General features: G+C 45.5%; 1 protein-coding gene across 2 annotated transcripts in view; it reads left to right on the top strand.

Moving 5' to 3' along the window:
* The window catches only part of ADGRG2 (adhesion G protein-coupled receptor G2), a 122,481-nt gene that overhangs the window by 49,511 nt on the left and 49,581 nt on the right, over positions 1–23,389 (top strand). For both annotated transcript variants that reach the window (XM_045472620.1, XM_045472619.1), the window contains exon 3: positions 3,684–3,802. In XM_045472620.1, the coding sequence (XP_045328576.1) occupies positions 3,685–3,802 (118 nt within the window). In that variant the 5' untranslated portion in view covers position 3,684. The remainder of the gene's footprint in view (positions 1–3,683; positions 3,803–23,389) is intronic.

The raw sequence follows: 23,389 nt of genomic DNA, 5'->3' as shown, positions 1-23,389 counted from the left end.
AGTGAAAAGGCGTGGTTTATTTTGATCAGAGGCCCAAGTTCCAGCACATAATAACCAGTCACTGTGCACTCTGACTAATTTAACTTTGACCGTATCTTATGTACCACTCAGGAGGTCCTCCCCTAGGACTTGGCAAAGCTCAAGAATGAGGTGGCAAAAATTTTGAAATTATATAATAGCGTTTTGACTTCGTTGATTCATTTCACCTGGTGGATTCAGAACAGTTTACTTCCAAAGACACAGATCCTCAGGAGGACAGCATTGTGGTCTGGTAGAAAGAGTAGGAGTCCCAGCAAACAGCCGGATGACCTTGACCCATCGCCTAGAGCATGTTGGTTGGGCCTCTTCCTTGGTCTGTCGAATGAGGGTTTGAGGCTAGGTGAATTCGGAGTTCCTTTCCAGAAGTAAACTGCTCTGAAATCAGATATTTGTGCAGTAAATTTTCTAAGTCAGTCCTACAAATTCCAGGTAGAGTTGAGCCTGAGGGCATGTGTATGGGAGGGAGTTTTTTGGTAGAGGTTTGGTGCACTAAATACAGATTGTTTTTTGAATAGCAGTGCTTTTGGAGGGGGAACTGCCCTCAGAAATAAAAAAAAATAGATTGATTTTTAAACTTTTTAAATGCAACTTTTTGTGACAGACCCGTAAGTGTCCACTTCGATTGAGTTTCAGGAACTGAACACACAGAATGGCACCTGTACCTCAGAAACCCCTTGGTGCGCACTCGTAATTCCTCCACCCGCACCCCCTTCCAGGGGTAGCCGCTCCCCTGCTCCTCGCTCCATCCGTCAGTTTTGCCTGCGTTTGTACCTCACACGAATGGACTCCTGTACGACATGGCATTCGTTCACGTCTGGCCCCTTTATCTAACTTTGTATCTCTGAGATTCGTCAATATTGTTGCGTGTAGCTGTAGCGGACACGTAAATTTTCCTCCAGAGAGACATTGCTACATCTCTGCACGGCTATATTAACATTCTGGTTCGAGTGACTCATTTGGGAGGGTCAATAATATGCCATTATGAAGAGAGAGAGGATAAGCGTGCTGAAGAGCAGGGCCAAACCAGAGACATTTTACAGTTTGTGAACGTAGTGTATTAATATATAATACAATTTATTGATTTAAAAAACGTAAGCCCTCTCTGGAAGGAGAGGGATTCACCTCCTGGTCTGAGACGTTATCACGCCGTGTCCAAGGAAAGAGTTACCTCCGTGGCATTGGTGATGGCTATGAAATTACAGGATTCTTAAAGACTGACAGCTTTCCCTGGAGACTGAGAAATTGTGTTTTATCCCCGTCTGTCCGTGCCCTCACCCACATAACCCCTGCACTGTTTCACCCTGCACGTACTAGGGCGCAAAATAGGTATTTGTTGGGGCGCCTGGGTGGCACAGTCGGTTAAGCGTCCGACTTCAGCCAGGTCACGATCTCACGGTCCGTGAGTTCGAGCCCCGCGTCAGGCTCTGGGTTGATGGCTCATGATGGCTCAGAGCCTGGAGCCTGTTTCCGATTCTGTGTCTCCCTCTCTCTCTCTTACCCTCCCCCGTTCATGCTCTGTCTCTCTCTGTCCCAAAAATAAACGTTGAAAAAAAAAAATAGGTATTTGTTGACTGAACGAGTCAAGAGTACAGCTAGCCTTTCTAGTGGCTTCACCGTGCTCACTTAGCACAGCGGCACTCTCGGGTCGGTCCTGTTAATCACAGTTGGCTAGACGGGGCATCTCGGCCACTGGAAAGGACTCGTCCAGAGTCACGCCGACGTTGCACGGCAGAGCCAGAACCTTTGAACTCCCGCTCTTTGGCCGCTCAGCGTGCTTGTGCCTGAGCCCGTGGGCAGATTGTGATCTCCTGCCTGACCTCTCCCTCCCTCAGCGTCCCATGCCAGCCTCGGCTGCTGGTGCCGACCGCCCGTCGGGGGTGCTGCTGGCCAGCTCCTCCACCGTGAGAGGGACAGACGCGGTCTTCGGATTGGCGGTTCTCTCAGCGTGCCGGATCCCCCTCGATACCTTTCTTTTTATTGCCCGTCGATAAACGTTTGTCGAATGCATGGATGCATGAATGGTAAACGGAGCTTTTAAATTCAGTTTTGTTACGAACTTTGCTTTTTTGAAAAAAATGTTGACTCTCCCCTCCTGACTACTAAAAATGCAAGCACTGATCATGAGCTGACACGTAGCAGAGAGGAAATCCTTTTACAGTATGAAACATAAGTAAGAGTAGAATGTTTATAGGATTCTCTAACCCCTTTTGATTCTTAGCATCGTTTTAAGCAGACTTTGTATAGCATTACTAATTATATATGCAGTGTTTTGTGTTTTTAATTTCTTCTCTTAATATTTTGCGTGTATTGAAGTTTTCCATAAATTCACAGGGACTACCTTGCCTATCTTTTTAAAAAATCGCAGTCTTAAGTGAAGTATAGTTGACAGGCAATATTCTTTCTATTAGTTTCAGGTGTACAACCTAGTGATTTGACAATTCTGTACATGATGAAATGCTCCCCATGGTTCAGTGTAGTTACCTTCTGACACCATACAAATTTATTACAGTGTCTCTGTTTTTTTTTTTTTAATTTTTTTTTTTCAACGTTTATTTATTTTTGGGACAGAGAGAGACAGAGCATGAACGGGGGAGGGGCAGCGAGAGAGGGAGACACAGAATCGGAAACAGGCTCCAGGTTCTGAGCCATCAGCCCAGAGCCCGACGCGGGGCTCGAACTCACGGACCGCGAGATCGTGACCTGGCTGAAGTCGGACGCTTAACCGACTGCGCCATCCAGGCGCCCCAATTTTTTTTTTTTAATTTTTTTTTCAACGTTTATTTATTTTTTTTGGGACAGAGAGAGACAGAGCATGAACGGGGGAGGGGCAGAGAGAGAGGGAGACACAGAATCGGAAACAGGCTCCAGGCTCTGAGCCATCAGCCCAGAGCCTGACGCGGGGCTCGAACTCCCGGACCGCGAGATCGTGACCTGGCTGAAGTCGGACGCTTAACCGACTGCGCCACCCAGGCGCCCCAGTGTCTCTGACTGTTTTTTATGCCGTACCTTTCATCCCCGTGACTTATTTATTTCATAACTGGAAGTTTGTCCCTCTTAATCCCTGCCACTTACTTTGCCTGTCTCCTCACCTCTGGCAACCACGAGCTTGTTTTCTGCATTTGTGCGTCTGTTTCTGGTTTTTGTTTTTCAAATAATTTTTTTGAAGCTTATTTATTTATTTTGAGAGAGAGACAGAGAGAGAAAGTGGGGGAGGAGCAGAGAGAGAGAGAGAGAGAGAGAGAGGGAGAGAGAGAGAGGGAGAGAGGGAGAGAGAATCCTAAGCAGGCTCTGTACCATCAGCACAGAGCCCGACGCAGGGCTCAAACCCACCAACCGTGAGATCATGACCTGAGCCAAAATCGAAAGTCCTCCGCTTAACCGGCTGAGCCACACAGGTGCCCCTGTTTTTTTAAAATAATTTTGAATGTAATACGATATCCCACTGGGTGGTCTTCCCATAATCAGTATAGGTTTTGCTTTTTGTAGCCAGTGCCCGGCTGGCATTGCCAGTTCTCTGGAACCAGAGTAATTTAAAGGAAGCAGGATTGCAGTTTGCCTTGGTTAAGTAACTGACCTCTTGGGTATTTCTGTGTTGTGATTATGGCATGCTGTGATGATGATGTTTTCCCCTTATTTTATTCCAGGATGTTTTTCTGTGGCAGGCAGTGTGGCCATGCTGGCAGACCCGAAGAACTTCTACTGCTGTTCAAGATATTTCTTACCATCATCTGTCTTCATGTTGTTCTGGTTACTTCCCTGGAAGGTAAGGTGCCTGCTTTTTAAATTTTTTTTCTTTCATTTTTTCCCCGTTCTATCTCTGCAATGTGTGTTTACTTAGAATTTATTTTTTTGCTGCATAATAAGCATAAGACTTGCCATTTTAACCCTTTAGCCATTGGCATTAAATATATTCAGTTTTGTGCAGCCATCACCACTATCTACTTTTAGAACATTTCGTCATCTTAGATAGAAACTCTGTACGTGTTTCTTTTTTTACTGTTTATTGATTTTTGAGAGAGACAGAGCACAAGCCAGGGAGGGGCAGAGAGAGAGAGAGGGAGAGATAGAATCCGAAACGGGCTCCAGGCTCTGCGCTGCCGGCCTAGAGCCAGACGAGGGGTTCGAGCCCACGCACCGCAAGATCGGCGCCTGAGCCGAAGTCGGACGCTTAACCGACCGAGCCACCCAGGCGCCCCGAAACTCTGTACGTGTTCAACAGTAACTCCCCATTCCCCTTCCCCTCAGTCCCTGGTAACCTCTGTTCTTTCTGTCTCTATGAATTTGTCATTTAGGTACCTCATATAAGTGGAATCATATAATATTTGTCCTTTTGTGTCTGGCTTATTCACTTAGCATGCTCCCAGGGTTCATCCACGTTGTAGTATGTATCAGAACTGCATGCCTTTTTAAGGCTGACTAGTACTCCATTGTATGCGTAGACCACATTTTGTTTATCCATTCATCGTTGATAGACATTTGGGGTATTTCCACCTTTTGCTACTATAAATAATGCTACTGTGAACATTGGTGTACAAGTACAAGTTTGAGTCCACGCTTTCGATCCTTTTGGGTACATAAACCTAGCAGTGGAATTGCCGGATCATATGGTGATTCCGTGGTTGACTTTTTGAGGCTCTGCCACACTGTTTCCCACAGTGGCACCACATTTTACATTCCTCCCGGCAGGGCACAAGGATTCTGTATCCTCACCAACACTTCCTGTTTCCTGCTGTGCCGATAGTGGGTGTGAAACGGTATCTCACTGTGGTTTTGATTTGCACTTCCTTACTGATTAGTGATGGGGAGCATCTTTCATGCGCTCAGTGGACATAATATAGATGTGTTTTTAGAGAAGCCGCTACTAAAACCTTTCGCCCATTTTTGAATTGGGTTGTTTGGGGGGTTTTTTGATGTTGAGTTTCAAGAGTTCTTTTTCTACTCTGGATATTAAATCCTTTACCAGATAATGCAATTTGTAACTATTTTCTCCTACTCTGTGTTATCTTTTCACTGTCTTCATAGTGCGCTTTGTTGCGCTAAAGGTCTTAATTTTGACGAAGTCCAATTGATCTCTGTTTACTTTTTTGCCTGTGCTTTTGCTGTCTTATCCAAGAAACCGCTGCCAAATCTGATGTCCTGAAGATCTCTCCCTGCATTTTCTTCGAAGAGTTTTAGAGCGTTAGCTCTTGTGTTTAGGAGCTTTGATCCATTTTGAGTTCATTTTTGTATATGGTTTGAGATAAGGGCCCCACTCTGTTCTTTTGCACGTGATAGCCACTTTTCACAGCGCTCTTTGTTGAAAAGACTGTTCTTCCCCCATTGAATGGTCTTGGTACCTTTGTCAAAAATCAGTTGACCGCGTGCGTGAGGGCGTATTTTTGGTGTTTATCTGTGTTTTAAAAAAGTATCTACTTGAAGGCACTTCTGCATGGAAGCTTTAAGGGAAGTAGATGGAGAATTAGCCAAATGAAGCAGAATGGTTTTCAGAAAAGAGGATCTTTAGAATGAAACAAGGAGGAAAGGTACATAAAGGAAGGCAGCAGAAAGGCCAGAAATCCTGGCTGTAACATCTGTAGGTACAGCTGCCAAAAGAATACCATGCTATGCAGATGGAAAGCATCCTCGCCTGCAATGTTATTTAAGAAGAATTCTTTTTGTTAAAGTGTATTTTTATTTGTTTTGAGAAAGATACAGAGAGCAAGTGGGGGAGGTGCAGAGAGAGAATCTCAAGCAGGCTCTTCACCTGTCAGCGCAGAGCCCCATGTGGGACTCGAACTCACGAACGTGACCCCAAGCCGAAATTGAGAGTCGGACGCCCAACCCACTGAGCCACCCAGGTGCCCCTTTAAGAAGAATTATTAAGGCCACACAGAGAAATACCTTTCTTATTCAGAGGAGAGTGGCAGGAGCAAGGAACCTTCGCTGGATAAAGCGAGTATCAACGAACAGCAAACAATGACATGTAAACAACACACACACACACACACACACACCTTAAGTGGAAAACTTCCCAACAGGCTAAAACACAACTGACAGTCTTTCAAAAAGTAGGCACTGGGGCATGTCAAGAAGCCACCACACTTTACAAAAAGAAATGACACGAGCTAAGTGCATACTGACTGCTTATAGTGTGCCAGGTTCCTACCTGCTTTACACATATTCACTCTCTTAAGCTTCTCAACCAAATCCATGAAGGAGAGATCCTAGCCGTAGCCCCATTTCCCAAATCAAGACACTGAATCTCAGAGAGCTAAGTAAGTTACTCGAGGAAGTGGCTGACTGGGATTTGCGGCCAGCTCTGAAATTTGTGCTCATAACCAGAAAGCCAGAGTTCTCAAACCTCTGAAAACATCGGTTCTCAAGATAGCAGAATGCCCTGGAGGACTTGTTAAAACAGGTTTCTGTGTCCCTCCCCCACAGTCTTTGATTCAGTAGGTAGAGGGCAGGACCCGAGAACTGACGTTTCTAACAAGCTCCCAGGTGATGTTGATGTGATTGGCCCAGAGTCTACACTGCCTGCACAGCTTGCCGAAGACATAAGTAGGGGCGCAAACTCCCCCCCGGATGGAGATCACAAGTTACGAACTCTGTCGCGGGCCTGTGACGTTTATGTAAACTATGCTCGCACATCGTCTTCTCGGGGCATTAAAACGTCACTGTGGGATTGGTGGAGCAGAAATCAAATGTCCCCACTCTACTGATGAGTAAATGTCCCCAGGGACGTAAGTCTTTTTGAAAAAATGTATTTAAACATGATGAAAAGGGGGCAGGTAAACAGGAAAGTACACGCACGCTGACGGCTCCCGTGTCTCTCTCCGACCGAGAATGATCTGTGCTGACGGTACCATGTGTGGCCCATGTGTGGAATAAGCCAGAAGCGCCAGGGAGTTAACGCTTCAGAACAGTGAGGGCTGAGAGTTTGTGTTCACCTGCGTCAGCTTCCTCGTCCCTTGGCGAGGTGATGCTGAGGTATGTTCTACAAACCTAGTAGATTGTTGGATTGTGCCGCAGTTACCCATAGTAGTAACTCGCTCATTAGTGTACCCATTGTGGGCTTTACTCCCTTCCCTATCATACTTCCCTATTCCCTCCCTCAGCTTTCTGGGGTCCCCCCACTTGGAACCTCACTAATTTTCCAAGGTCCAGCCAGATATCACTACCTCTATAAAATCTGCCCTGATCTCCTCAAAAGAAGTAAATCTCTCTCCCCAATGCTCCTTTTTCTCTTTTTTTTTTAAATAATTTTTTTGAGAGAGGGAGAGCAGGGGAGGGGAGGGGTGGGGGGGAATCGGAAGTGGGCTCCGTACCGACAGCAGGAGACTGAAGCACGGCTCGAACCCATGAACCATGAGATTATGACCTGAGCTGAAGTGGACGCTTAACCGACTGAGCCACCCAGGCGCCCTGCTCCTTTTTCTCTTTGTCCATATCTCTTTATACTTGTCACCTTATATGACGGCATTAGGTACTTCCTTTGCCGAATGCACTTTAATGCATCACGAGTCCTTTTAGTGTACCGTCCCCGGGCCGCGTGAGAAGGGAGAAGAAGGGTTTGGCGAGGCGGGTGGGAGACTGATGGGAAGCAACCTAATGAGGACTGGGGGCTTGCCCTGGGCCAGGCCCTGCTGGGTGCTTTATGTACGTCATCTCATTTAATCCCCACAAAAACGCATCACGATAGATATGTTTAGTCTCAGTTTGCAGATGAAGAAATGGAGTATCAAAGAGATTAAGTCATTTGCACAGAGCCTGAGAGCTTGGGGGATTCCCTGTTGGAACCCATAACCTGTACTGTTCACACTCCACCAGGCTGCCTCGTAAGTGCCTGGAGACCGAATGCATGTGTCAGTGAGGCACGGGGAGACGCTGGAGAGGGAGGGGGTCTGGGATAAGCTGCCAGAGAGCAGCCATTACCCTGGGCTCTGGGGGCTCTGGATCGCAAACACAGTAGCTTCGCCCTGGAAGCCTGAGAGTGACTCAGTAGCTCTTAATTAACAGTAGGAGAGGTCGGTCTGACAGTCTTTTATTAGGCCACTGGCCAACAGAGAGAATCCTTAGACCTTAGCGCTTTCAGTTGTATAATTTGGTAACGTGTGAGGGAATCATTCTTGGTCTACCAGAATCCCAGATGAGCTTTGGTAGGTAACTATACTTTCTAGCCTCTAGCTTTCCTGGGCTATGCCATGCCTTTTTTCTATTTCTTTCTCTCTCTCTCTCTCTCTCTTTTTTTTTTTTTTTTTTTTTTTTTTTGTCTTTGAAGGAGGTCTTCTTTTAGGTACAACTATTTTCCAGAGGGTGAAATGACATAATAATGGAAGATGGTTATAATCTCATTCTTGCAGGGTTGTCTTCCCCATTTGGAAACAATTACACATTTGAGCCAGTTTAGTGAGCTCATGAGCTATAATCCCCAACTTTCTCTCTCTGGTCTGGGCCTAGATCTTTCTGTGCTGCAGGCATTTGCAGTGGTAGATTCCTCTCTAATTCCCCTCTTCCAAGGCCTCACTGTCTTATTTCCTCTTACCTTCTCATGCTTTGTCCATCCAAGTCTTTGTTCTTCCTTGTGCAGTGCACGTTAAAGCTGTAGGAGCGTAGACTGTAATGCTCTTGAAAGGCAGGGAACCTGTCTCGTTTGACTTTGTCCTCTAGTATCAAACCGGGTGCTGCACTCCTTCCCTCTCAATTCCCCATCTGTGTAAATGAGATTTCAAATACCGTGGCGTTGATCTGATGCTCAGCCAGTCTTACAGCCCTCCGAGTTCCCACTACCCCGACACAGGCATGAGGCCGCTTCTGGTAGACCCTCACTCTTTTCCCTGGCAGGTAGAAGTGGTGACAGGGAATGGTAGAGGCTCTGGATAGATTGAGGAGGAAACTGAAAGCAGAGGACGTTTTGTGTCTGATTTTCCACTTGGAAGTCCTGGTCGGAACTCCTCACGGCAGCCTATACGTCAACACGGGGAGCATGGTAGAGATGAAAGATGGTGGCATGGTGCGTTTGGGCGGAAAGAAGGCTAGAGATGATGTCTTTTTCGAGTCTTTTTTTTGTCTCTTGTGGGGCAGGGCAGAGATTCTGATTGGCCCTCACTTTCCTTGTGGGTAGCTGTGTTGTGAGCCAGGTGCAGGGACAGGGCTACAAAAGTGATGGTGTAGACAATTTAGACTAGCAGTCAGGTGCAGGATGTGACAGACACTCAACGGTGGGACCTGAGGGGACCTGGTCAGCAAGAGGCGGACCTGCAGGCCAGGGTGGGCTACTGAGAGAATTGACCATGGGGGCCAGTGACACAGCCTTCAGCAGTGAATGCCAACTGGATACCCAGGAACCCCACAGGGTGAGGGAGATCTTTGGAGAGGTCATTGAGAACCCAGTGCCCAACATGGGGTGGGCTCACAGATCCAGGCCCTTGGTCCCTGTTGCCAGAAGAACACTAGCGCCCCATTCCCAACCTGGAAGCCATCTTGACTACCGGAAGGAAGAGGCGGGAATACAAAGATTGTGCATTTTTCCAAAAGACATTGACTTAACTGGAGATCATTTTAGAGCAAAAGAGAGAGCTACCTTAAATCATCAGGTTTAAGGATGCTTTTCCTGAACCTCTGGAATAGAGGCTCAAAAATAAGATGGAACCTTCTTAGACATTAAAGGAAGCTTGGGTATTTTTGTATCTGTTTGTTTATTGTTGCTATTGTTTGTACATCTAACTTCTGTTTATAAATTTTAAACTAACCTTAAAATGAATACATATTAAACACCTCAGATGTGTGAGGACACTTTGCTAGGCATTGTTGAAGGTGATCATCATATCCCGAATTCTGCTTTTCCTTCTGGTTTTCTCTTTTCAGGTATGAAGAAATATCTAGTCAGGTCCTTGTGGGTAAGGGTGGCGACTTTTTCCTCTCTGTATCCTTCATAGTCTAGCACAGACTAAGTGCTCAATAAACTCTTGTTGTTTGACTGGTTTTCATTTGTGACTCTAGTCACAGGCCTAGAGATACTCTAGAACGTGAGCCTCTCCCCTCAGCTTACGTCACCAGCATCGCCCTCGTCTAAAGCCAGTGCGTTCTGATACGACATAGGTTACTCTTCTAAAGTTTTGCATAGGCCGCAATGGAGTGGCTGCTCATTGGCTAGAATTACTCTTGAAGAATGGTGTCCTTGCCTCTCTATGATGAAGGGTCTCAGCTGATTGCCTGTTAAGATTCCTTCAAACTCTGAGATTCTGTGCGTTCAATTGTCCAGTAGGGACAGTCTTCAGATTCCTAATTCACTGTCCTGGGTTTACCAGGGATCTTCGGGGTCTGCTTTGAACCGAGAACCACTTATGTCTGCCATCTCATTTCAAAGCTGCTCTCCAATTCAAAATTCTTAATGTGAAGTTGGAAACAATTTAAAATAGTTTTTAGGGGCGCCTGGGTGGCTCAGTCAGTTGAGCGTCCGACTTCGGCTCAGGTCACGATCTCGCGGTCCGTGAGTTCAAGCCCCGCGTCGGGCTCTGTGCTGACGGCTCAGAGCCTGGAGCCTGTTTCAGATTCTGTGTCTCCCTCTCTCTCTGACCCTCCCCCGTTCATGCTCTGTCTCTCTCTATCTCAAAAATAAATAAACGATAAAAAAAAATAGTTTTTAAACTTCATGTTTTTACGTAAGGTGATTTCAAAGGGTCTTAAAGTTACAGTGAAGCCCATCAGTCTCTTGATTTCTAAATTGATAAAAGCTCCCGAAGTGGCTTTTGCTGACTGGCAAATCAGCCAGTTGCCAGTGCTATCCTTGCCTTGCTCGTCATGGAAAAGTCCCAGTGTTCCTTGGTAGGATCCAGTAGCAACAGCTCATAGTCCCGGACTTTAAAAACAGCAGCAGATGTGGCACCTGGGTGGCTCAGTCAGTTGATTGTCCGACTCTTGGTTTCAGCTCAGGTCATGATCTCACGGTTCGCAAGTTCATGCTCCGCACCGGGCTCCGTGCTGACAGTGCAGAGCCTGCTTCGGATTCTCTCTCTCCCTCTCTCTCTGCCCCTCCTCTGCTTGTGTTCTCTCTCTCAAAATAAATAAATAAACTTTATTTAAAAAAAAAAAAAAAACAACCCAGCGGCAGCAACAACCCAACTGGATATTTCTGTAGGTCTTCATGGTTTACAAGGCACCTTGGCATACGTCATCTCACCACGTCCCTGCTGAGGTAGGCAAAGAAAATTCTATTATCCCTACTTTGCTGATGAGAAGATTGAAGCTTAAAGCAATGGAGTAACTTTGAAAGTTACTCAGCAAGAAGTAGTATCAGGGTCCTTGAAAGCAGCTCTCCAGAACTCTGTCCTCCACATCAGCCTGCACAAAGTACTTGCTTTTGGCAATAGGAGTACGTCGTAGCCAACATCCTTAACAATGGTGATTTTAATCATAAGGAATGTCCGTTTAGACCAGGGGTTGGCAAACCTTTTCTGTGAAGAGCCAGCTAATAAATATTTTTGGACTCCTGCGTCATCCACAGTCTCTGTGGCAACTAGTCGACTCTGTTGGTGTAGGCAAAGCAGCCATAGGCAATATGCAAATAGGCGTGGCTTCGCACCAATGAAACGTTTGTTACAAACGTGGGATTTGGCCCATGGGCCGTAGTTTACAGATCCCTGATTTGGACAGAGCAGAAGCGGTACAGCATACACCACTGATCAAATTTATATGCCAACCATTCCTTGCTCTTTACTTGCTGGCCAAGCCCTGGCTTCACAGGGTGCTTGCTCCTTTCCACATGACTCAGGAGCAAATCCTAATTATTCCAAGCCAACCGTGGAAATGCTGTTCCTTGCCAGTGTTTGATTTTAGGAGTGGGCATGTGGCTTCCTTTTGACCAATAAGACACATGGGAAAATCTGCTGGGGGACTTTGAGGAAAAATTTCCCCCCTCTTTTTTGAAATTATTTTTTTAATGTTTATTTATTTTTGAGACAGAGAGGGAGAGCCTAAGTTGGGGAGGGGCATAGGCAGAGAGGGAGACACAGAATCTGAAGCAGGCTCCAGGCTCTGAGCTGTCAGCACAGAGCCCGACTTGGGGCTCGGACTCACGAGCCGTGAGATCATGACCTGAGCTGAGGTCACAAGGTTAACCTACGGAGCCACCCAGGCGCCCCCAGAATTTTCCCCACTCTTAAAATGAGACTCAAGGAGAAATAGTTTTTCTTCTTCTGGAGCTGCGCTGTCCAATATGATAGCCATTAGGCACATGTGACTATTAAATTTAAGTTAATTAAAACTAAATGAAATTGGGGTGCCTGGGTGGCGCAGTCGGTTAAGCGTCCGACTTCAGCCAGGTCACGATCTCGCGGTCCATGAGTTCGAGCCCCACGTCGGGCTCTGGGCTGATGGCTCGGAGCCTGGAGCCTGTTTCCGATTCTGTGTCTCCCTCTCTCTCTGCACCTCCCCCATTCATGCTCTGTCTCTCTCTGTCCCAAAAATAAATAAACGTTGAAAAAAAAAAATTAAAAAAAAAAACAAAAAAAACTAAATGAAATTAAAAATTCAGTTCCTCGGTCACACTAGCTACAATTTAAGTGCTCAGGAGTCCCATGGGGCTAGTGGTTGCTGTACTAGACAGTGCAAATGCATAATATTTCCATCACTGCGGGAAGTTCTGTCAGATAGTGCTGTATCTGGATGTTTCTGGGTCTAGATTTCATGCCTGGAACACTGGTCGCCATCTTAAATACATTGAGAGGAGGTAGTGAGTGCCAGTGGAAAATGGAGGTACCCTGAGAGTTTGAAGATGTTGAGCGAGGGGCGCCTGGGTGGCGCAGTCGGTTAAGCGTCCGACTTCAGCTCAGGTCACGATCTCGCGGTCCGTGAGTTCGAGCCCCGCGTCGGGCTCTGGGCTGACCGCTCAGAGCCTGGAGCCTGTTTCGGATTCTGTGTCTCCCTCTCTCTCTGACCCTCCCCCATTCATGCTATGTCTCTCTCTGTCTCAAAAATAAATAAACATTAAAAAAATAAAAAAAAAAAAAGAAGATGTTGAGCGAACAGTGTTCTGAAGGTGAAAGAAAAGAAGCATGGCAAGGGCCTGGGTCTTCCTGAGCTGCAGGATGAACCCTCTTAGAACTGTCTGCTTTAGGATTTCTTAAGTGGGCTAAATGAATGTCTTTAATGTTTATGGTACTTTTAATTGGGTATTCTGTGACTTGCCCCCGAAAGCATTCTTACACATAGAAGAGTTAACATTTCAAAGGTTTACAGTTGATTCTTGGAAAAAAAACAATGGGGGTTAGGGGTGCCGATCCCTGTACAGTCAAAAATGTGCACATAACTTTGACTCCCCAGAAACTTAACAACCAATAGCCTACTGTTGACCGGAAGCCTTACTGATAACATACATAGTTGATTAATGCATATTTTGTATGTTATACGCATTATACACTATATTTAAAAAATTTTTTTTAATGTTTATTTATTTTGGAGAGAGAGAGAGACAGACAGACAGCATGAGTGGGCAAGGGGCAGAGAGAGAGGGAGACACGGAATCCAAAGCAGGCTCCAGGCTCTGAACTGTCAGCACAGAGCCCGACGTGGGGCTCGAACTCACAAACCGCGAGCTCATGACCTGAGCTGAAGTCGCATGCTTAACTGACTGAGCCACCCAGGTACCCCATAGACTGTATTTTTATGATAAAGTAAGCTAGAGAGAGGAAAATGTTATTAAGAAAATCGTAAGGAAGAAAAAATACATTTGCAGTACTGGCCTGTATTTATTGAAAAAAATCTGCGTGTAAGTGGACCCGCGCAGTCAAACCCGTGTTGTTCAAGGGTCAAATGTGCTATTCATGATGTCCTTGTAAATGCTTCATGTGTTACCTTAGTGGAACCGGACAATAGCAACAATCAAGTGTTAATCCCTTATTTCCTAGATGAGAGAGCTGAGGCTTGGACAGTTTGAGTCACTTCCAAGTTCACACAGCTGGAAAGTGGAGGTGCTGGGATTCTAGAACCTGTGTTCTTAACCGTTTCCTTTGTGTTTAGTCACTGAAGCAGTCGGAGATGGTTTTTACACAACTTTGACTGAAACTTAGCCATGTTCATTCATCCTGAAATGGATTTGTACTCCCAAGGGACCAGATAAAGCTTGAGGGAGATCTGAAGGATAAAAGCAGTAGCTCCACTGATTTAATCTATCAGGGAGTAAGTTGATATTCCAAGGGAATACGCTGTTGAAATGTACCTTGAGGCGGGTGTCTCTTTACTTCAAGGAAATAATAAGAAACACATTGATCTTGGCAAGAAGTCTTGTGTTCATAAGATCGCAATGCTGCTGTAAAAAAACATCAATATAAATCGAGGATGCTTTTGTAATGACGTCTGTGGCAATTGTGTTAGTTTCTTTTAGGAATGCACATAGCTTGAAGTAAAAGTTATTCCTGTTGCTGTAGTGTTCATTACAGTATATAGGATTTTGTTAAAGAAGAGAGAAATGAAAAATGTGAAATGGGCAGTAGTCTCACTTTGGCGAATAAATTAGAATTGCTTCTAATTATCTCATTAATTGAACAAATAAGAACCGAACACAGAGTTCTTAGTATGTGGTGGTGTATTTCAACCGTATATTCGTTTTTTTTTTTTTTGTTTTTTTTTTTTTGTCTTGCTCCTAATATATGATTTGTTATTACACTGATTTGGATTCATGGTAAGGTCTAACGTTCTGGGTTTTAGTGGACGGGCAGGAGGGGATGAGTTTGAATTCGTAAAAAATGTCCAGTTACAGGATCTTTTCAAAATAGAATTTTAATACTTTTAAGTGAGTTGCATGATATGACTACAACGCAAACTCTATCTGTCAGGGGCTTTGTGTCATTTCCTGCTACAACCCAGTCCCTGGCGTATGCAGTAGGCCTTTAAACATTTTACCAAATGAATAAACTTTGGGCAGATTCCTTCATGTTTCTGGGCTTGTTTCTTCACTTACAGTGTGAGGAGGGTGGGCTAGTTTGGTCTGTAGTCTTTTCCCTACCTAGGACCTATTTTGTAGTTCTTTTCATCCCCTGAACTCCAAGCCCGAAAAGATAGTATCTTTCAAATGATTTATTTAAGAATTTTTTTTTTCATTTTTGTGTTGAGCAAAGATGTACATAACTGGATCCAGTTTTTGTGATCAGCAGTAGAAAACCAGTATAGCTATAATTTTTACAAATCACACCCTAATTTTCTCATGCAGCTTACTGTGGGTAAATAAGCAATTTTTGAAATAATGATCTATAGTCTAAGTGACTAGGCTGCCAGTTTTCTAGATCTATAAAATTGTGCTAGGTCGTCTTCAAGTCTCCTTTACCTCTGAAATGAATTTCTATGACCTTCCGTTTCCTGACGTGTAATGCACAGATGGAACCCCATGGGTCTTTCTAGGAGATGAATTCCTATGGCCCTAAGCTATGGAAACTTGAATTAGACAGTGTTGTAATGGATAGTCCCGCTAATCAAGCGTTAGTGAATACATAAGAATGTTTTATAGTTAGATGGAAGTAACATACCTGCAAATTTTGGAAAGAAACCATCTTCATAATTTTTTAAGTGCCTCTCTATGAGTTATTGATATGTCGCTTGCCTTAAGAAAAAAAATCAGGGAGCGCCTGGCTGGCTCAGTCAGAAGAGCATGTGACTCTTGATCTTGGGGCTGTGAGTTTGAGCCCCACATTCGGTATAGAGATTACTTAAAAATAAAATCTTAAAAGGAAAAAAACACCATTATTATATAAAAGTAAACTTTATTCAAGAGCACAGAGTCTGAATTAATAATTATGATTTATTGCTAGAACTGTGATAAAATATAAAAGTAATATAATTTTATGCAAAATAATCACCCCCGTTTTACAGGTGCACAAATACAAGCAGGGAAATGTTAGAAATTTACTCAAGGCAGAGACAGGATTTGAAACCAAGTAAGTCTCACTCAAGAGCCTGGTCTTTTTTTTTTTTTTTTTTTTTTTTGAGTTAATTTAAATATTTTGAGAGAGAGCGAGAGCATGAGCCGGGGAAAGGGCAGAGAGAGAGAAAGGGAGAGAGAGAATCCCAAGCAGGCTCCACAGTCAGCGGAGAGCCCGATACAGGGCTCATTCTCACAAACTGACCTGAGCCGAAAGCAAGTCAGACGCTTAACTGCCTGAGCCCCCCAGGTGCCCCAAGAGCCCAGTCTCAATCACATTTAAAGCTTGGTTAAGGAGGTATGCTCGTTCATTTATTACAAATGAATGGACATGGCTCTTCATTCAGATGGAGGAAATTATCAGATCAAGATTTACACGTTATTAAAAGTGAGGAATCCCAGATCAGTCTTTCAGAGCTCACAACAAACCAAAGACAATATAAGGCGAAGACATTAGAACACGAGCCACTAACGTACAAAGGCCAAAAGGCCTGCTAAGGATTTTCTATCCAGAAGCGCTATAGCAAAGCTTTTTACACGGCCTCAAAATAGAGGCAACTCACAAATACTTTTCTTTAAAAAAATTTTTTTTTTAATTTTTATTTTCTTAAGGGTGTCTCCATCCAATGTGGGGCTCAAACTCATGCCTGTGAGAACAAGAGGTCATGCTCTACCAACTAAGCCAACCAGGTGCCCCAAATATACAACTTTTCCAGCCAAGTAGTATGCATCGGCAGTATACATCCAGCTTTTGTTAGTGGCTTTACTGGTATGCATCTACTTAGAGAAATGGTTTGTCACATGGGAGTCCTGCTCTTGAGGGTCATGAGAAAATCATGATATGGATGTTTGCTGGGAGCAAAGCGAGGGAGGTGAGTCACAAAGAAGGGGAGTTCATATGGAGCCTCAAAGTGGCAGGGACTCCTCTACCTCCTCCAATTCATATTTTTTACATGAAATTTATTGTCACATTGGTTTCTGTACAACACCCAGGGCTCGTCCCAACAGGTGCCCTCCTCCATGCCCATCACCCACTTTCCCCTCTCCACCCCCCCCCACCATCAACCCTCAGTTTATTCTCAGTATTTAAGAGTCTCTTAGGGTTTGCCTCCTTCCCTCTCTGTAACTTCTTCCCCCCACTTCCCGTCCCCTCTGGTCTTCTGTTGAGTTTCTCAAGACCCACATGTGACTGAAAACATACGGTATCTGTCTTTCTTTGTCTGACTTACTTCACTTAGCATAACAGTCTCCAGTTCCATCCACGTTGCTACAAATAGCCAGATTTCATTCTTTCTCATTGCCAGGTAGTATTCCATTGTATATATAACCTCCATCTTCTTTTTCCATTCATCAGTTGATGGACATTTAGGCTCTTTCCATAATTTGGCTATTGTTGAAGGTGCTGCTATAAACATTAGGGTACAAGTGCCCCCATGCATCAGCTCTCAAATTCATATTGATTTCTTGACTTTTGATCTCGTCAATATCATGACAAAGAACAAGAGAGAAAATGGTGGTTGGGGAGAGTAATTTTAGCATTAATTTTGTCCCATCATTAGTTTAATGGATATTAATTATTCTATGACACTCAAAGTAAATCTGATGTGGCAGAGACTGGCTGGCAGTTCACCAAACTTTAATTTTTCTCTTCCTCGGCACACAGCCAGACTGTATTTCCCAGCCTCCCTTGCAAGTAGAAGTGGCTGGGTGACTGAGTTCTGGCTAATGTATGTGGGTAGAAATGATGTTTCCACTTTGCGGCTTGGCCGTTAAAAACCCGATTCCCCTCACTCTCTTTCCCTGTGTGCCTGCTGGATGTTGCTCTCCGGAGCACACTTGGAATCTTCGTGTTGAACATGGCAGTGCCTCTGTCCACCCGGGCTCCTCAGTGACTGCACAGAGCAGATGGCCTCTCTCTGCTCCACCCTACACTCCACTCTAGACTGCTGACTGGACTTTAAATTTTTTTTTTACCGTTTATTTATTTTTGAGAGAGACAGACAGACAGAGCATGAGCAGCGAGGGGCAGAGAGAGAGGGAGACACAGAATCGGAAGCAGGCTCCAGGCTCCGAGCTGTCAGCACAGAGCCCGACGCGGGGCTCGAACTCACAAACTGTGAGATCATGGCCTGAGCCAAAGTCGACGCTCAAACGACTGATCCCCCCAGGTGTGGCCCATAGGCTGCTGATTGGACTTGACACATAGAAAGTAAGCTGCTACTTTTGTAAGCCCCTGAGATTGTAGTTTTTAATTATCGCGGCGATTTGCCTTACCTTAACTAATACATCTGTGACCCTTCTCCCCAATGGTACATCTCATTCTGCCATTGGAAGGCAGGGTGGGGTGGGACAGGCATCTTTTCTTTTTTGAGATCACGTAAGAGCCCGCGTTCGTACTGTCCAAGCTGGGGGGAGTCTATTATGGTCACTACCGAGACGCTCATCATCCAATCAGGAGAGAGTCCTTTGAGGGCAGGAGGTCCGCCAGAGCCACCCCCTCACTCCCTTTGGGCCAACCCAGGCCGCCGGGACCTTCACGGTTTGGCTTAAGGTTAAGACTACAGGCTCCGAACTTTCTGGGGTCAAATCTTACCTCTACCGTTTATTTCCTCTGACTGTTACAGGGCGTTTAATCTCTGTGGTTTAGTCTCCTTATCTGTAAAATAGCAGTACCTTTCTCATAGAATTATATGCAGATTACATGAGTTAATGCATCCAGAGATGCCTGTAATGCGTCTGACACATTGTAAGGACTCAGTCAACACTAGCCATTATCACTAGAGACCAGCATAGTAATAGAGATTTTCTTTTGATAACGGGAGCATTCTGTATCTGTGCTGTCCAGTACAGCAGCCACCAACCACATGTGGCTACTGAGCCCTTGAAACGTGACCGGGGAACTGGATTTTAATTTTAATTAACTTGAATTAATTGAACTTTAAATAGCCACACATGGCTAGTGGCTGCTGTAGTGAACAGGGCAGCTATAGAGAATTGTTCTAATTGCTTGAGAATTTTTCTATTTCATACTGTATAAGTTAGGGTTCAGTCACAGAAGGAGAATCACTAGGGACACACACACGAATTTGTCACAGGGGTTTGACATTATACCGCTGTGGGAGCCAGCTAAGCAGTCTCTGTAAAGCTGTTGTCTTCACATCTGATGCCAGAACTTGACATCTATGATGGGAAGGCAGTCGGGAAGGCTGTAGGGAGGGCAGTAAGACGGGTGATAACAGGGACAAGTTGGAACCCACAACAGACTGAAACCCATGTCAGTTCTTGTTACCTGTGGCTGGTGCTACGATTGTCCCGCAGAAACTGGCCCCTTAGCACAAAATTAATGTTTGTTTATTTTGAGAGAAGGTGGTGGGGGAGAGAACGTGAGTGGGAGAGGGGCAGAGAGAGAGAGAGAGAGAGAGAGAGAGAGAGAGAGAGAGAATCCCAAGCAGGCTCTGTGCTGTCAGCACCAAAATCAAGAGTTGGACACGCAACCGACTGAGTCCCCCAGGTGCCCGCCTTAGCACGAGATTAAATACACACCTCGTGGGGCCCCTGGGTGGCTCGTCGGTTAAGCGTCAGACTTCGGCTCAGGTCATGATCTCACAGTCCGTGAGTTCGAGCCCCGCGCCGGGCTCTGTGCTGACAGCGCGGAGCCTGGAGCCTGCTTCCGATTCTGTGTCTCCCTCTCTCTCTCCGCCCCTCCTGCACTCACACTCTGTCTCTTGCTCTCAAAAATAAATAAAATATTAAAAAAATTTTTTAAAAAGTAAAAATAAAATACACACCTCGCCCAGGAGTCAGAGAAGCTGGAGCGGGTCCGGGGCGGGCAGGTACGCAGGGCAGTGTGGGCTGGCAGCCGCCTCACAGCAAAGACGTGAGGCAGCTGCTGCTCCGCGTCTGCCCACATCTCCCCCGGGACGCTCTCTCGTGTCCCACGAAACCCACAAACGTATAGAAAAGGGAATTCTGGGAAATGCAGCTTAGCTATGTTACCAGGACACCGTGCATAGTAGAACGCTAACGAGCTCAATTTTGTGTCTCTTAATACTTTTCGATAAAACACGATGCTAACATCCCCAAGGCTCTATTTAAGTGTTTCTGTTCCGCATCTGGCCCAAAGATAGTCTGAAGATCCGTACAGCTGGCTGACATCATCTTTGAGTAAAAGCATTACGATGACTATGTAGAAAAATTTTTTCTTTATACTTTTCTGTGGTTTAGAATTTTCTCCACTCAAGCCCACATTATTATTATAGTTAGAAAAGAAACTAATGTTAATGTTTAGAAGCCAGCCAGTGACCCCCAGGGAGACTACACATCCCACTAGAGGGCCACCTCAGAACATCATGATTCCATGTGCCTTTCGCTTGTCCCCTGAAATTTTGCCAGGTCTCGACTTTGTGCAAGAACTTAAATATAAGTTACAGTCACCGGATCTCCTGAAACCCTTTGACTTCTGCCTCTTTCTTTACGTTTCCAAAGTGACCCCAAAGGTGTCTGAAAATCAGAAGCAAATAATAGAAAGAAAAAAGAAAGAGAAGTGGAAATCTTGCTGAATAGAAGGGAGGAATCATTTTTAGTAAAGGTCCCTGGGAAAACGAGGAATGGAGCACGATCGTATTAATTATGTACACGAGCAGAATTTCCTGTGCGGTCTCTTCAATACTGTAACAGTAGCACCTGTGAAGTGCTATTGTGATTATCTTCATCCCTATTTTCCAGATGGGAAGCTGAAGTGCGGGTGGGGCAAGTAAGTTGTCCAAAGTTATGTGGTGGCAGATTACAAAAGGTGTGCGGAATTAACAAGTGGCACGTTGGAGCCTCGGCTGTCTGGGTTTCGCGGTCGAGGTTGTTAGCCTACTTATCACACTGGAGGGATTCAGGGCAATGTCACATCGGCTGTTGGGGCCGACTCCGATTTCCCCCACACCCCAACATTCTCAGTGACACCCCCATCCTCTCACCTTACCTTAGAAGTGTCTGTAGAACCTCTTTTCGTGCCAGCTTCCCAAGCACAGGTTCAAGCCCTCATCGTGTCTTGGCCGGTCTACCGCAGCACCCACCTCTCTGGTCACCTCGCTTCTCATCACCTTCTTCATTTATTTTCTAGCTGTATAAAACAGTATATATTGTTTTGTGCCAGGGGCTGGGGAGAGTGGAGAGCCCATTTTGCATCCAAGACCTTATCCTGGGCTCTGCACCCCCGGAGAACCTAAACTAAGATGCCAAGGGGTTCACTGCTTGACCGTGAGCTGGCACAGTGGTGCGGTCTGAGAGGTGCCTGGGTGGCTCAGTTGGTTAAGGGTCCGACTCTTCAGGTCACGATCTCATAGTTGGTGGGTCTGAGCCCCATGTCAGGCTCTGAGCTGACAGCACAGAGCCTGCTTGGGATTCTCTCTCTCCCTCTCTCTCTGCCCCTCTGTCACTCATGCCTCCCCCCACTCAAAATAAATAAATAAATTAAAAAAAAAATAAAAGATACTAGGAAACCTTCTGAACCCTAACTACTAGTGCCCCTACCCCTACGTTTCCAGGTGCTTCTTTACCTAAAACTACAAGAAACTCTCCCTGACCCATAAATTATAGGTGCTTTGGCATGAAAGAATTTGTCAACTAACAGTAGAATTACCCCAGACAGGACTGGGAATCAGGGAAGAGAGGGGCACCCAAACAAATGTTGCTCTCCTTAAGCTGTATCTCTTCCAGGAGTAATAACCTTAGAGCATGCATTCTTTCCAGGGGCTAATATTGCCCCCACGGGAGTGAAAATTCTCTTTTGGAGGCAAAAAAAGTCTCATCAGTGATACAGGGCTGGAACTAGAATGAGGCAAGTGAAGGGTCTAGGGCACAAAATGTTAGGACACACACAATCTAAGTGCCACATTGTGTGTGTGTGTGTGTGTGTGTGTGTGTGTGTGTGCGTGTGTGTGCGTGTGTGCGCGCGCGTGCGTGATTCCCCAGAGGAATCAGTGGGTGCAGGCCTGGAAGTGCAAAGTGCAACTATGGCCACTGTGTTGGAAGGATAGCAGGGAGGCCTGCGTGGCTGAGCGAGGGGAGAGTAGGAGGAGATGGGACATGGCTAGAAGGTCATCTGTTCCACGAGAACATGGGGACATTCCATGAAGAAGCGAGGGTCTACTGCCAGTCTAGGAAGTGTTCAATAAAGGCCAAGGCCCACCTAGATTTGGTGGTCGTCTGCGCTTTGGGGAGTTCCGTTAGCTAGCGGCTGAAGTTTTCTCTAATGATGTCATTAATCGTTTAATAAAAACGTTATGTCAGAGTATTTACTGAGCAGTGTGACGTGAGACGGTCACAGCTCAAGTAAACACTTTTCGGCCGTGCCAAAGGAGACTTGTTTTCATTCATTTCGTTGGTTGTGTAGTAAAATCCGAAAATACTGTTCTTGGAAGAGTATCTGTTGTCCAAGCCCTGAAGAGCCAATATAATAACAAAACAATATTGTTTTGCTTGGGGTTCCCATATACGAGTGCCTGGGCGTGACGCCTAGCTTTGAATCATCTCTCTATGGAATAGTAATTCAGTCCAGAAGAGGACCGCCACCAGATTCCAAGTTTCAGCTGGGTCTAAAATATTCCTGCAAGGGGGGCTAGTCGTATCTGGGTTAGATCCACTCCTCGAAGATGAAGTCTTTATCTTTCTCATTCAGCTTGGGGCGAATGTGTTGGAAGTAAGTACTCATTAGTGTTGCCACAGTCACAGATTTAAGACCACCAGCCACCTCACATTTTACATCGTACAACACCCTCCCCGCCCACCCCCGGTGTCAGGCATCGGAGGGTGGGCAGAAAAATGAAAATGTCAGGAACAGCCAGCTGCGACCTCGCCTGACTTGTATGCAGGTAATTTGTTGGGGAAGTGATTTCAGGAATCAGAAATGGGGGAACAGGAAGAGGGCATTAGGAGGAGAAGAAAAGCCGGTAAAGGGTAGATTATTGAGGTCACTGCTGTGGGCAGTGAAGGGTCAGGACCATTGAATCTGTTACGTTGTTTGTGATATGTATTCGAATGGCCATTTTAGCACATATTTGTAAGGTCTGTTAAGCAATCTGTCTGCTGTGATTGGTGGTTACAACTACTATTCCAAACTTCAGATTCTGAATAGTAGCCATCCAAGAAGTACTCTCAAGGCTTTCCTTCATAGACTCCGCCTCGTTGCTCTCAGATCCGTTCTCTCCCTTCCCCTGCCATGCTTTGTATCCCAGGGTCCTGACTCCTTGCACTATTTGTGTTAAGTTCCTGCTCTCGAGCTACCAGTCATGGGTTCCTGACTGGTCCTGACTGATGGAGACTCCTTATGATGTCGTCAGTCAGTCCAAAAATATTGTTGAACATCTACCAGATACAGGACGCTGGACTGGATTCCCGGAGGATAATAAAGCATCAAGCAGCTTAGCATCTAGTGGGGAACGCAAGACATACAGTAGAAAAGTTAAA

This window comes from Leopardus geoffroyi, chromosome X, assembly GCF_018350155.1.
Source record: "Leopardus geoffroyi isolate Oge1 chromosome X, O.geoffroyi_Oge1_pat1.0, whole genome shotgun sequence".
Lineage (NCBI taxonomy): Eukaryota > Metazoa > Chordata > Mammalia > Carnivora > Felidae > Leopardus > Leopardus geoffroyi.
The sequence above is the reverse complement of the archived record's forward strand: the minus strand, read 5'-3'. Positions and strand labels throughout refer to the sequence as shown.